The 15,278-nt window shown below is 48.1% G+C and overlaps 1 protein-coding gene across 3 annotated transcripts in view; it reads left to right on the top strand.

The window, feature by feature from the left end:
* The window catches only part of EXOC6B (exocyst complex component 6B), a 363,401-nt gene that overhangs the window by 156,001 nt on the left and 192,122 nt on the right, over window positions 1-15,278 (top strand). For all 3 annotated transcript variants that reach the window (XM_054065132.1, XM_054065131.1, XM_054065129.1), the window contains exon 8: window positions 11,268-11,336. In XM_054065132.1, the coding sequence (XP_053921107.1) occupies window positions 11,268-11,336 (69 nt within the window). The remainder of the gene's footprint in view (window positions 1-11,267; window positions 11,337-15,278) is intronic.

Raw genomic sequence — 15,278 nt, 5'->3', positions numbered from 1 at the left:
AGGGCGGGGCAGGGCAGCCCCCACAGGACCCTCTTGTCCACTCCACTCGGTTTTGTGGAACCCTAAGTGCAAAGAACTCACCTGCCATGTTCTCCACTATTGTCTTGAGGAGGAAACAGAAAGGAGACTCTTCACAGAAAGAGTCATTGGGAACTGGAACAGCTGCCCAGGGAGGTGGTCGAGTCGCCTTCCCTGGAGGTGTTTAAGGAACGGGTGGATGAAGTGCTTAAGGACATGGTTTAAGGAGTGTTAGGAATGGTTGGACTCGATGATCCAATGGGTCCTTTCCAACCTGGTGATTCTGTGATTCTGTGAGAAGGTTTTGATACCTGATGAGCTTAACTGTTCCCCGTGTTCCTGCCTCCTGGGCCTCTTATCCTTCATAGAATCAAAATGTTTTATTTATTGGTAAAAATGGAGCTCTGATCTGGAAACAGAGACATTAGATTTTTAGACACTTCACTACTCATCTCAAGAAGGACATTGAGGTGCCGGAGCATGTGGAGAGAAGGGGAACAGAGCTGGGGAAGGGTCGGGAGCTCGTGAGGAGCAGCTGAAGGACCTGAGGCTGTTTAGTCTGGAGAAGAGGAGGCTTAACCTTTCCAACCCAAAGCATTTTATAATTCTGTGGTTCTAAGAAATGAAGAACATATTAAAAAGCTGAACACCTTATCATCCTCTAGGACTACCTGAAAGGAGGTTGTTGCTCAGTGGGTGTTGGTCTCTTCTCCCAAGTATGAAGTGATAGGACAAGAGGAAACGGCCTCAAGTTGCACCAGGGGAGGTTTAGATTGGAGTTTTAGGAAAAATTACTTCACCAAGAGCATTATCTTTTCTTATCTTCAAGGTTTGCAGCTGGTTGAAGCCTCCTTATCTTCTGGCTTGAACCAGCTCCTGGGCTTTCTTTTGTGTGACTCAGTAAAAGTTCAGCGCAAGTTCAGCGTTTCTGGGTGAAAGCTCACAGCTTGTGGCCCAAGGCTTCGCAAATTCGCCTGCTGATGCTGAGCAAGTTCTGCTGCGTCATGATTCCTTGAAGTTTTGAGGGACTTCATCTACAGTTTATTTCTACAGTCCTATCATAGAATCACAACACTCTTTGGGTTGGAAGGGACCTCAGAGCCCATCCACTTCCACCCCATGCCATGGGCAGGGACACCTCCCACTGGCTCAGGTTGCTCCAAGCCCCATCCAACCTGGCCTGGAACACCTCCAGGGATGGGGCAGCCACGGCTTCTCTGGGCAACCTGGGCCAGGGCCTTACCTGGAGAACATTTCTTTCACAGGAGAACATTTCTTCCTATGATCTCCGTCTCCCCTCTTGCAGCTGAAAACCATTCCCCCTCGTCCTGTCCCTACACTCCCTGATCCAGAGCCCCTCCCCAGCTTTCCTGGAGCCCCTTTCAGTCCTGGAAGCTGCTCTAAGGTGTCTCTGAAACCTCCTGTAGGCTTAGAACTACCTCTGAAAGGTTGAATTTGTTATGTTTTAGACTACAATGATTAATAGCCTTTAATCGTTAGCTTTTCATCTTCTGATGTGACTCTTTCCTCTTATGATTTTCTGGGCAGGAAGTACTATTAGAACATAATTTTGTCTCCAGAGGTAATCCTCATTGCTTAAAGTCGTCAGTATTAAATGTCCTGAGTGCAAGTGGACTGCGTCTTGCTTCCTGCCCTGTCCCGCATTCTGGAGCAATGGAGAAGGTTTTCTGGGCTTTGAGGAACAATACTGGACAAGTGGGCTCATGTCCTTCGCTATCTCCAAGGCTGCAGAGGCTTACACTTCTCAAGGGAGCGTGGAAAACTGCCAGCAAGAAAACTTGAAGGAGGAAAAACCAGATCCTTGTGAGAATCTGGAGAAGAGAAGGCTGAGGGGACACCTTATTGCTCCCTACAACTATCTAAAAGGAGCTTGTAGGGAGGTCGGTGTTGGTCTCTTCTCCAAAGTGATAGGTGATGGGACAAGAGGAAATGGCCTCAGGCTGCGTCAGGGAAGTTTAGATTGGACGTTAGGAAAAATTTCTTCACAGAGAGAGTTCTCAAGCACTGGCAGATGCTGCCCAGGGAGGTAGTTGAGACATCATCTCTGAAGGTATTTAATAGGCAGGTAGATGAAGTGCTTAGGGACATGATTTAGTGGTGGACAGGTACGGTTGGATTTGATGATCTCAAAGGTCTTTTCCAACCTAATGATTCTATGATTCTGTGATAATAAAGTAAGCAGAGAATTCCAGAAATGATCTTAAAGCAGACAAACGTGGGGCTGGTGGGTCTTGCTCTTGACTTGTTGCTACAATAAACCCAACCAATATACGCGGGTTTCTATTTGGAAGACAACTGTGACGACTGTTTGAATATGGAAATGGAAGAATGATGAGTGTCCTGCACCCACTCCTTCTAAGAACCAAAACCAGGATGGTCCTACGTGTTTCTCATTAAGTTTAAGCAGGAGAGCTTGATCACTGCCCTGGTCCTGCTGGACACACTGTGTCTGATCCAGGCCAAGATGTCGTCGGCCTTCTTGGCCACCTGGGCCACTGTTGGCTCATGTTCAGCCTCTCTCAGCCGTCACCCCCAGGTTCTTCTCTGCCAGGCAGCTTTCCAGCCACTCTCCTCCAGGTCTGCAGCTTCACGGGGTTGTTCTCTCCCAAGTGCAGCACTTGGCACTTCACCGTGTTGAACCTCATCCCGTTGGTCTCAGCCCATCGATCCAGCCTAGATGAACTGTTCTGGAGAGCATGTGATTCCTCACCCATAAGAAGGAATCCCTTCATCCCAGCAGCAATATTTAGAGGAAGAGCTTTGAAAGGGAAGAAAGAGCAGAAGAGCTTTGCTTATACTGTTATGTTCTGATGGAGATCGTCCTCTCCCTTGGAGTACAATGAGAGAGCTCTGCCAGCTGCGCTCAGGGAGATGAATACGAGATGTGGTTCTCCACTACGTTTGTGTTCACCAGATTGGAGACATTATGGTCCAGACTTGCCCCACTTCAGTACAGATGCCTCACTGAGGTCCAAGCGCCCACTATAATCAGATCAAGGGGGTGGGCACAGCTGGAAAGTGAGCTGGGAGAAGGCTCCAATCCAGTTTTCATGACTGTCAAGTTACAGGAGAATTTGCATCTCGCAGTGAGCAGCTCACAGTCAGTTCAGTTTGTGCCAGTTGGTCCCTTTGTAGTAAAAAGCATCCAGTGGACTACAAAGCTCGTCCAGATTCTTCTCATTTTCAGTGACTTTTCTTTTGCGATCTTGTTGAATGCAGCAGGACAATCCCGTCACAATAAGTGGTTGGACCGAGAGCAGATTGAGAGCAGTCCTGAGGAGAAGGACTTGGGGTGCTGGGGGATGGGAAGCTCAACATGAGCCGGCAACTTGCGCTCCCAGCCCAGAAACCAACTGTGTCCTGGGCTGCATCCAAAGAAGTGGGACCGGCAGGGAAGGAGGGGATTCTGCCCCTCTGCTCCGCTCTGATGAGACCCCACATGGAGTCCTGAGATCAGTTCTGGAGTCCTCAGCACAGGAAGCACATGGATCTGTTGGAGCGAACCAAAAGGAGGCCATGAAGGTGACCTGAGGGCTGGAGCGCCTCTGCAATGAGGAGAGGCTGAGAGAGTTGGGATTGTTCAGCCTGGGGAAGAGAAGGTTCCAGGGACACCTTCAAGCAGCCTTACAGTACTTCAAGGGGGCCTACAGGAAAGCAGGGAGGGGCTCTTAATCAGGGAGTGCAGAGACAGGATGAGGTGGGGTGGGTTTCAGCTGAAAGAGGGGAGACTGAGATCAGATCTTAGGAAAAAATGTTTACCCATGAGGGTGGGGAAGCCCTGGCCCAGGTTGCCCAGGGAAGTCGTGGCTGCCCCATCCCTGGAGGTGTTCAAGGCTACGTTGGATGTGACCTTCAGCACCCTGATCCAGTGGGAGGTGTCCCTGCCCATGGCAGGGGGTTGGAACTGGATGGGCTTTAGGATCCCTTCCAACTCAAACCTTTCTATGATTCTATGACAAACTCACCTGTCTTGTCCCCTTTTCTTCTTGTTCGCTTTTCTTCTTGTCCCCCAAAAGAGACCGGTCAGGTGTCTGTGAGGTGGTTGATTTGAATTGAACTCTCTGGTGCTTCTCTGTGGGAGAAGGAGGAATCTTTAGGAAGGACTTCATGCTTTAGAATGACTACTGTTTAGAATAACTACTGTTCAACTGTCTTTGAGGAACAAATCAATGAATTCCCGATAGTTTTCCATTTGGAGAAGGAGTTTGGCACTCAGGACATCAACAGTTGTGAAGTGTAGCCAAAATTCTTCATGCTTCTGGTGTTCCTTCAGGTTGACCTGGCTGTAAAGGAAGTTCTAATTCTCTACATGAGCGTAATGATTCCCTGCAGAGTTCTGGGAGCTGGAATCCCAGAGAGCTCTCTTCACTTGCCCTCATAAATGGCTTTGTTAGATGCCATCAGCCTCTACTTTTGGTTTGCTTCCACTAACAATTGTTGAAGAAACATCGTGGACACTGAAAGAAAACCTATTTCATAGAATCATGGCATCATAGAATCACCAGGTTGGAAAGGACCCACTGGATCATCGAGTCCAACCATTCCTAACACTCCCTAAACCGTGTCCCTAAGCACTTCATCCACCCATTCCTTAAACACCTCCAGGGAAGGCGACTCGACCTTACTAGGAGTAATAATGTCTCCCCTCAGCGGCTCTGTCGGCCGCTCCTCATAAGACTTGTTCTCCAGCCCCGTCACCGGATGGAGAACAAGTCTTATGAGGAGCGGCTGAGGGAACTGGGGTTGTTTAGCCTGGAGAAGAGGAGGCTGAGGGGAGACCTTATTGCTCTCTACAACTATCTGAAAGGAGGTTGTGGAGAGGAGGGAGCTGGGCTCTTCTCCCAAGCGACTGAGGACAGGACAAGGGGGAATGGCCTGAAGCTCCGCCAGGGGAGGTTCAGGTTGGATATCAGAAAAAAATTCTTCACAGAAAGAGTCATCGGGCACTGGAACAGCTGCCCAGGGAGGGGGTTGAGTCGCCTTCCCTGGAGGTGTTTAAGGAACGGGTGGATGAAGTGCTGAGGGACATGGTTTAGGGAGTGTTAGGAATGGTTGGACTCGATGATCCAGTGGGTCCTTTCCAACCTGGTGATTCTACGGTTCTATGAAACTTGGCTTCCATGGGTTAAATTTGATGCAATCATTGGTTGACCTGACTGAGAATGCTCTTGCAAGAAGAGAGGCTTTGGCTCTTTAGAGAGACTGGCAGGTCTACTGCTGCTCCCGGCACTAGGAACGTGCCTGGTGCAGGATTTGGGAACGAAGTTTGTGAAGCTGATGTTTTATGGACTGGGAAAATTTTTGGACGAGTCGAATCAATTCTTTGTTCTGCAAATCAAAAGAAAAAAAATATCCCAAAGATTAGGCTGAAAGGGAGATGTCAGGGGAATAATCGGTCCGGTTGCTGGAGCGGCTCGAGTTTTCATTTCATCGTCAGGCTTCGAAAATGAAAGGTTTATTTATTTTATTGGACACTGGTGGTGCAGCTTTGGCTCAGAAAATGAGATCAGTGCTAAAGAGGATGTGCCTGAATGTTTAGGTATGTCTGAATATCTAAATATTAGATAAATATCTATCTATTAGCAGCCTTCCAGTCCTTAAAGGGGCCCCAGGAAAGCTGGGGAGCGGCTTTTGATTAGAGGGTGCAGGGATTGGATGAGGGAGAACGGTTCCAAGCTGAAAGAGGGGAGATTGAAATGAGATATCAGGAAGAAATGGTTTACAGTGAAGGTGGGAGGCCCTGGCCCAGGTTGCCCAGAGAAGTGTTGGCCTCCCCATCCCTTGAGGTGTTCAAGGCCAGGTTGAATAGAGCTATGAGCAACCTGATCCAGTGGGAGGTGTTCCTGCCCGTGGCAGGGGTTGGAAATGGATGAGCTTTAAAGTGCCTTCCAACCCAACCCATTCCATGATTCTATGATCCCTCTTGGGACTGGTGATGGGACAGGATTCTGCCACCATCCCTTCTATCTACCCACTTTGTTGCAGCGGGGGTGGAACTGGTTGGGCTCTGAGGTCCCTTCCAACCCAACTCTTGGGGGCAGGACAAGAGGGAATGGCCTGAAGCTCCGCCAGGGGAGGTTCAGGTTGGATATCAGAAAAAAATTCTTCACAGTAAGAGTCATTGGGCACTGGAACAGCTGCCCAGGGAGGGGGTCGAGTCGCCTTCCCTGGAGGTGTTTAAGGAACGGGTGGATGAAGTGCTGAGGGACATGGTTTAAGGGAGTGTTAGGAATGGTTGGACTCAATGATCCAATGGGTCCTTTCCAACCTGGTGATTCTGTGATTCTGTGAACTCGTTCTATGATGCTATAATTCTGTCTAAATTTTAGATAGAAATATTAGATATGTTCAACTTGTGCGACACGTTAAACTTGAATCACAGAATAGTTTGGTTGGAAAAGACCTTTGAAATCAAGTCCAACCGTACCTGTCCACTACTAAACCACATCCCCGAGAAAAATAGCCTCAGAGATAATTTCATATAGTCTTTATATTTAGAATATATTCTGTGTATCACTTAGTTGGGAGAGATTTCAGATGATGGGATGAACATTTCTCCTGTTGTAGGGCTGTGGTTTTATGTGGAAGAGGTGGTTTGTTCTTCTCCTTAAAATACATTGTAGGTTTATTCCCTGCCTAAAATCTTGCTCCGAATCCGGTTTTATACCTAAAATCCAGGTTTTGAATGCATGTCTTTCTGCTTGCAATAAAGCTTTCTTGTGGTCCAGGACTTGTGCTCCCACTGCTCGTAGAGTTCTACCAAGATTAGTGATGTTAAAACTCTTACTGTCTCCGCGCTGTTAACTCCACAGAATCGCCCAGTGTATTTTTTTGCGAGCGTGTGTGTGGGCTTAAAAGTTTTCACAGAAGATCAGAGACGGCTCAAATGTTGCAGTTTGCTTTGAAAGGGTTTCTCTGGGGGTGTAAACTCCATTTTTTTGGCAACATCCTGATTTCCCAAATCTTTATCAGCACTATTTCTTCGCGGATCGCATTCAATGAATGCCTCAAATGTGAGAGGAGTGAAACTGTTTGATCCTGAATTCACATTCAGAGGGAAACATCGCCTTCTTTGATGAGGATGTGAAGAGATGACAGATGTCTCCTCCCTTAGAAAACATAGGGTGGACTTGGGTCCATCCAGTCCAGCTTCCCCACGCTGATGGTGGTCGCTGGAGGACGCTGGGTTGAGTGAGTACCGATACTTCCCTGTCTGCTTGAGTGACCTCCAGCAGTTTTGCAATCGAGGATTTTGGAGCCAGAAGTGTTTTACTATTGTCCCGACAAGAGACCAATTACACTTAATGCTGGAGAAATGATCTTTAAGGTCCCTTCCAACCCAAACCATTCTATGAAAATACAGCAAGGGCAAAATCTATCCACAAAAAGCACTGAAATCTGCGTTTAGGGCGGATTAGAAGGCCTAGGAGGCTGTAAACGGAAAAGAAATGACCAAAAAGACATGATAAAATTGGCTTTAACACATGAAAAGTGCTGCCTGGTGTCTGCAGCTGTTGGAACTTTTAAGCTGAAAGAGGAGAGATTGAGATGAGATCTTGGGGAAGAGATGTTTTCCTGTGAGGGTGGGGAGGCCCTGGCCCAGGTTGCCCAGAGCAGTGGTGGATCATAGAATCTTGGAGTAATTTTGGTCAGAGGGGACCTTAAAGACCATCCAGTTCAAAATCCCTGCCATGGATGGGGACCAGGCTGCTCCAGGCCCCATCCAACCTGGCCTTGAACACCTCCAGGGATGGGGCAGCCATGACTTCTTTGGGCAACCTGGGCCAGAGCCTCAGTGCCCTCACAGGAAAACATTTCTCCCTAAGATCTCATCTCATCTCATCTCATCTCATCTCATCTCATCTCATCTCATCTCATCTCATCTCATCTCATCTCATCTCATCTCATCTCATCTCATCTCATCTCAATCTCCTGTCTTTCAGCTTAAAAACATTCTACATTGTCCTGTCCCTGCACTCCCTGCTCCAAAGCCCCTCCTCAGCTTTCCTGGAGCCCCTTTCAGCACTGGAAGCTGCTCTAAGGTCTCCCTGGAGCCTTCTCTTCTCTCGGCTGAACAATCCCACCTCTGTTAGCCTGGCCTTGGACGGGAGCTGCTCCGTATGTGCCAGGTGATGTCTTGGGCTCTTCCATTTCCTTGAAACGCTGCTTTGGCTCCAGGTCTCTTCCTCGTGGGCAGCAAAGATAGATTTCCCTGCAGGTTGTTGTCTCTGGGAGCCCATCCTGCCTCACCGGGCTTTCAAAATCCGTGGCTCAGCGGTGGAGAAAAGGAAAGCTTGTGGAATTCTGGGTGCACTACTGTGTAGTGCTGCGTTCTGCTGGGTTCAGCAGGACCATGGTTCTCATGGCTCCTATGGGAGGTGCACAAACCCTCAGATCACCTTTGTGGCCTCCTCTGGACTCACTCCAACAGATCCGGGTCCTTCCTGTCTGAGGACTCCAGAACTGAACGCTGGAGTCAGGTGAGGTCTCACAAGAGCAGAGTAGAGGGGTAGAATCACACATGTGGTGGCTGCCCCATCCCTGGAGGTGTTCAAGGCCAGGTTGGATGGGGCTTTGAGCAACCTGATCCAGTGGGAGGTGTTCCTGCTCATGGCAGGGGGTTGGAACTGGATGAGCTTTAAGGTCTCTTCCAACCCAAACCATTCCTTGATTCTAAGTAGAGTCTTATAAAAGATTAAAGCAAGTGATGTTAGTGCTTCGGAGCTGCTTGCCTTTGGTTCACCTGTAACCCTCTGCTGGGGCACGTTGGACGGCAGGGTTCAACACAGCAAGGGTCACACCAGCAATGCCAACCCCATCTGTTGCTTGGAAACCTTCCTCCTTCCTAGTGAGCCAAGCTCACCCGTCTACGAGCTGCCTGGATGGCACGATGGAGTCCTTGGTGCGAGGGAGAGAAGGAGACCCCAACCAGATGGGTGAGCAGGTTCATGCTGTACCCCAATAAAACTCTTTGCTCCCTCCTTCCCCATGAGCCACGTGGCTCCTTCTCCTCCCTGCACCACCAGGTTGGGGTTGTCAGGTCTTGTAGGTTCTCAAAGCAATGCTGGTGGTGCGGGGTGGGATACACCCAAAGCGTGTGTTGCTGCTCTCTCCGTCTCCGTAGCCTCTTTCATTGTTTCAGCTCTAAGCGAGATCCTCTGTAGTGCCGAGGACTGAGTGTCTTTGCGTGGGAGAGATTCTTTAAGAGCTCCAGTTCCACATTACACAGGAGGCTATTTAACAAAATCCCCTGTTTTCCCTTTCCAGCCAAGAACTTCTCCACTCCCCTGCTTGAAGCCATTGCTTTGGAAGAGGAGGACCACTCCCCCCAGGCGCTTTGGGCAGCGTTGGTTGGGGCTTTCATACCCTCATCCAACTAAAAACTTCTCTCTTCCTCATCCTACCTCCTTTTTAGCAGAAATGCCTCTTAAGCCTAATTAAAAATATATCAAATAAACATGTTCCCCAGGCCTGTCCATTGGTCCCTTTCATCTTTCTCTCCTTTTTTTTCCACCACATGTCAACAGAACACTCCCCTCCTCTCTGGATTTTGGGGGAGAAGGAGGGTTGGCTTAGCTTTAAGCCTTGGCCAAGAAGTATAATACTGTGTTGGCTTGAACATATCCAAAGGACACAAGCTTCTTGTATGCAAATTCCTTCTCTGATCTTGCCTCTCGCCCTCCCTCCCTCTGTCCCACCCTTCCAAACTGTGCTTCCTTGTCCCTGTGCGAGCCTTGTGTTGTTGAAAGGTGGTGAAGTCTGTTTTAAAGGGCAAAAAAAAAAAACCAGAAGGAATTTGTGCTTTTAAAGAAATCAAACGGGAAGTCTAAGGAATAAATTGAGTTCTCCTCTTGCATAATCACCAGGATGGCTTCCACCAGGATGCTTGGACTTGGATGTAACCTATGGTCAAAACGGAGTCTCTGCTGAGCTGGCTAAGAGAGGGTCAGATGCTGCAACGGGGGCTCCTAGGGGACTAAATGGAGTAAAAGCAATGTTTAGTGACATTTTCCTGCTTAAACGGAAAGAAGGGAGATTGAAATGAAATCTTAGGAAGAAATGTTTTCCTCTTAAGGGTGGTGGATGCCCTGGCCCAGGTTGCCCAGAGATCGATGGCCCTTCAGGGTGTTCAGGGCCGGGTTGGATGAGGCTTTGAGCAATCTTATCCGGTGGGAGGTGTCCTTGCTCGTGGCAGTGGGGTTGGAATTGGATGGACTTTGAGGTCCCTTTGAACCCAAACCATTCCATGATTCTATGATACTTAAAGAATCTTTAGGATTTTAAATGTGGTCGAAGAGAAGGCTCTAAGGAGAACTTGTAGAGACCTTCCAGTATGTGAAGGGGCTACAAGAAATGTGGGAGGGACTGTTCACAAAGGCTTGGAGTGATGGGACGAGGGGGAATGGGGATAGACTGGAGAGGGGCAGATTTAGACTGGACATAAGGAAGAATTTCATCACAATGAGGGTGATGAGGCCCAGGAACAGATTGCCCAGAGAAGCTATGGCTGCCCCATCCCTGGAGGTGTTCAAGGTCAGGTTGCATGGGCCTTGGGCAGCCTGATCCGGTGGGAAGTGTTCCTGGCCATGGCAGGGGGTGGAACTGGATGGGCTTTATGGTCCCTTCTAACCCAAACTATTCTATGATTCTGTGAATATAAGTGGATACCAAGGTCAATCGACTGATTACATACAAGTCTTACGAGGAACGGCTGAGGAACCTGGGGTTGTTTATCCTGGAGAAAAGGAGACTGAGTTGAGACCTTATCACTGTCTCCAACTGTCTGAAAGGAGGTTGTAGTGAGGTGGATGTTGGTTTCTTCTCCCAAGTGACAGACTGTAGGATAAGAGGAAATGTCCTCAAGCTGCACCAGGGCAGGTTCAGATTGGACATCAGGAAAAACTTCTTCACAGAAGGGGTTCTGAGGCCCTGGCAGAGGCTGCCCAGGGAGGTGGTGGAGTCCCCATCCCTGGAGGGTTTTAAAAGAATGAAATTAAAAGATGAAATGCTCAGGGATCTGATTTAGCGGTGGACAGGTACGGTTGGATTCAATGATCTCAAAGGTCTTTTCCAACCTAGGGATTCTGTGATTCTGTATCATAAATCTCGGTGTCACTCTGCTGAGACTGCGTGTGTTGGTGTTGCCCTTCCATAGCTCTACTATTTTAGAGTTGCACTGACCTATGTGTGTCCTGCAGTTTTCACACTGATCTCTTACTATCCCGTAGGTGCCCGGGGCCCAGGACTTGGTGGACTTCTCGCCGGTGTACCGATGCCTGCACATATATTCCGTCCTGGTGAGTAACCTTTTCTTGCCCAGGAGACTGGTCCTACACTCGGTTGTGGTTTAAAGAAGGCTATGGAGCTGCTTCTTCTGCTGCTGCTACTGGAAGGATGTGGTTACAAAGCATTTATCCAAGTTCACCTTGCTAGGAAGTGTGTTTCATCTCCCAAGAAGTTCTTCTCCCAAGTGACATGTGATAGGATGAGAGGAAATGGCCTCAAGTTGCACCAGGGGAGGTTTTGATTGCATATTAGGGAGAATTTCTTTCCTGACAGAATGGTGAAGCCTTGGAAAAGGTTGCCCAGGGAATTGATGGAGTCCTTATCCCTGGAGGGGTTCAAAAACACGTGGCTGTGGCACTGTGGGACATGGTTTAGTAGGCATGGTGATGTTGGGTTGATGGATGATCTTAGAAGGCTTTTCCAACGTTACTGATTCTGTGATTCTTTGCGTTACCTGAGGTAGAAAGTCGACTGGTGCTGCATGGATTTGGGTCACAGAAATATGAAGGGATCCTTTCTCCAGCTCTTGCAGATCCTGGGTTTAAATGTTTACACATTTATAGTTTTCCTCCTAGAATTCTTCTTTGACCTCGGTAGCTTCATTATTCAGTGCAAACGAAGGAGTTGCCGGGGGAAATTGGTTTGAAACATGCAGTTTGCTACGCTTGGGAGAACTTTGCTGCTCTTCAACCATTGTTTGACAGGAATAGATTAGCTGCTGTCCCACCAAATTCCCCATTTGACTTTCTCTCTCCCAATTTCCCAACAGCCAAGCTTTGCTAGGCTGAAAAATATGGCCAAATGGAAACTGTTCTGTATTGTTGTTTGGTTATTGGTGAAAAAGTGTATCCTGATTTAGCCTCGATCCAGCAAATTTTGATGGGTAAAACCGAGCGGTTTGGCTCCAATTCCCTTCACCCTATTCCCAGGGAAAGGGAAGGAAAAGACTTGTGGATTGGAAACTACAGCTACAGCTTTAATGGAATAATAGTAATAATAATAATAATAATAATGATGACGATGATCAAAATAATAAAATATATACAAATATATGAAATCGCTCCTCCACCCCTCAATGACTCTGTGTCACCACAGATGCTGTAGAGCAGACATGAGGGAAAAGGTCTAAGGGTAGGAGGGAGCCGGGCTCAGGAACTTGGATCCAGGAACACAGGGATCCAGGATCAGGGGCAAACAGACAGATGAGGTCCCTGTTGGTCATCAGAGAAGAGTCAAGACCCTACTGATCTCTCAGTTTTATGCTGAGTGTGATGTCTATGGAGTGGAATCCTCTGTTGGTGAGTTTGGGGTCACCTGTCTTGTTCTAAAGGTGTGACCTTTTTCACCTCTTTGACTTAGGGCTCCACCAGCTAAAGGATGGCCTTGGTCTGCGTAGGAATAAGGACAAACCTTGGCCTTTCTGCATCTCAGTGCCCCGTGAGATCACTGCTGGAGACAAACCCTGTCTGAAAAACAGGCAGTGAACTTTCAGAAAATGAAGTTACTCAGACGAGACTGAGCTGAATCAAAAAACTGATCATGCTGTGTGGCTCGAACCACAGCAAAGCGTTACTCTAAACCCTGTCAGGTTCTTGAGAACTTGTCAAGAGAGCTCCCATCTCCGCAGAAGCAGGCTGCTAGATGAGCTGCATTTGCTCCTAGGCATTACGAGTACGTAAGGTATTGATTTTTCTACTTCTTTCTTTATAACAAGGGCAGATGAGACGCTCTTGTAGCTTACCCTTCAACCTGTAATTCCTAAGACACCTCCAGCTGCGTACGAGCCTTCCATCCACAGAACCTGTGCTGTTTGCATCCGTTCTTTAATGTCGCTTGGAGAGCGGGAGCTTTTGGAGGGCTCTTCTCCTGCGGTTGAGCAATCTGCAGCCCAGGCAGGAGACGAAAGGAGCTCTCTGTTCAAAGCTTTCCTCCCTTTCCACGGTGGAGCCAGGCTTGACAGTGAATTGTTTTTAAGCCGCTTCTCAAGCCAGATCCTCCAGCGATCCACACAAATGCATTTGCGAAAGGGAAAGAATTGTTGCAAAAGCCATTTCTATCAAATCGTTTTGTGCCCTCATCTGTTCATAATTATGTAATTTGGCTCCGTCGACCACGAGATTTGATCGGAATGAAAAAGTTAACCTACCCAAAATGTGTGACTCTGTTTACCTTGGACAAAATCCTTGTCCTCAAACGCAGCGGTGGGAGCCCGGGTGAGGGAGGGTGCTAATTGCAGATTACAACTGCTCTGAAACGCTTTGTGGATTTCCAAGGGTCACTTTAGTTGAAGGAACTTCACTGAAGAGCATCTACGACGAAAACAGGATCAGGAATCCTATTCCAGTAGCTCATGTGCATTTGTTTAATGCAAAGGCGTTTATTTAGCTGTGTATTTATACATAAAACCATTATGAAAATGATGAAGAGCTTTTGCTGGTGAAGCACTGGCACGGGTTGACCTGGAGAGGTCGTGGATGTCCCATCCTTGGAGGTGATCAAAGCCTGGTTGGATGGGGCTTGGAGCAGCCTGGTCTTTGAGAAGTGTCCTTGCCCATGGCAAGGGAGTGGACTTTGAGGTCTCTTCCAACCCAAACCATTCCATGGTTCCATGGTTCCATTCCATGGAATCCTTTGATTCTGTGATTCTGCAATTCTATGATATAACAGTTTCACACATTTGAAATAGTCTCGTTTCTACATTGGGGCATTGTCTTGTTGCTTTGCTTTTTACTCTGAAATAACAACCATTCCTCTGAAGCAAATTAGGGAAATGGTGCTGCTGGAATGCAGGTTTCATGTGGGGGATCTGAATCAGATCATCTTCTGCTGCAAGTGGGAATAGTGCGGTGATCGTGAAGTTCCCGGGAAGGGAGCTCGTGCTGCTGGGTCAGCGTCCTCTGTCGCCATCCTGAGTAGAGATCGTTCAATCCTTGTCCCCCTGCTTCTCTATTTCAGCCAAAAGTCCTAGTAAGGAGAAAAAAATCCCCACCAGAGTTCTAGAGAAGGTGCATTAGTGAGACAGGAGCAAAAGAAAAGCTGAGCGATGGGAGGTGTTTCTGCCCATGGCGGGGAAGTTGGAACTGGATGAGCTTTAAGGTTCCTTCCAACCCAAACCATTCTATGGCTTTAAATAATGGGCAGGGGGAACGTTTAGATGAGACATCAGGAAGAAATTCTTCACGCTGAGGGTGGGCCCAGGTTGCCCAGGGAAGTTGTGGCTCCTCCATCCCTGGAGGTGCTCAAGGCCAGGTTGGATGGGGCTTGGAGCAGCCTGGTCTGGATGGAGGTGTCCCTGCCCATGGCAGTAGACTTGGAACTGGGTGGGTTTGAGGTCCCTTCCAACCTGAAGCATTCTATGATTCTATGATCAAGTGTCGTAAAGGCTCCTGCAAAGCAAATTGCCCTTTTCCTGACCTGTGATTGAATCCTGCCTGGGATTTCTAGGCCCAGCGTGGCTTGAACAATGTCAGAGATCCAGCAAGCATCGAGGGAAACGGCCACATCAGTGTCAGACGGAAGGATCATAATGTAATAGTTACCAAAAACCCCTAATATTTGTCATTTACAATAGCGTTATCTGAATGCTTGGCCTGCAGTTAAAAAGGCCCACGTTGAATAAACATGGAGATATTTATTATTTTTAGTGAAATCGACCTTCCAGTCACCTCGGTTTTATGGCTACGCTGCTTATAAATTCCCAAAGGATTATTTGAAAAATCCTACTCATATCTGCCAGCCTTATCAGCAGGGCAGGAGTTCACATATTGTACCGGGAGGTCAGCTTGCGGTCATGGTCTTACGGAGGGGGCCAGGCACCTGTAAATCCTTCCTTCAGCAACCAAGGCGAAGTACAATATCAAACAGGCAAGGAGGCTTTTCCAGGAAACGCTGAACTTTCTCAGGAAGGGCAGAGGAGGAGGGAAAGAAAGTGAAGGAAGGTCAGGCGGGGGTTA

This window comes from Cuculus canorus, chromosome 4, assembly GCF_017976375.1.
Source record: "Cuculus canorus isolate bCucCan1 chromosome 4, bCucCan1.pri, whole genome shotgun sequence".
Classification (NCBI taxonomy): Eukaryota; Metazoa; Chordata; class Aves; order Cuculiformes; family Cuculidae; genus Cuculus; species Cuculus canorus.
This window is presented reverse-complemented; position numbering and strand designations above follow the sequence as displayed.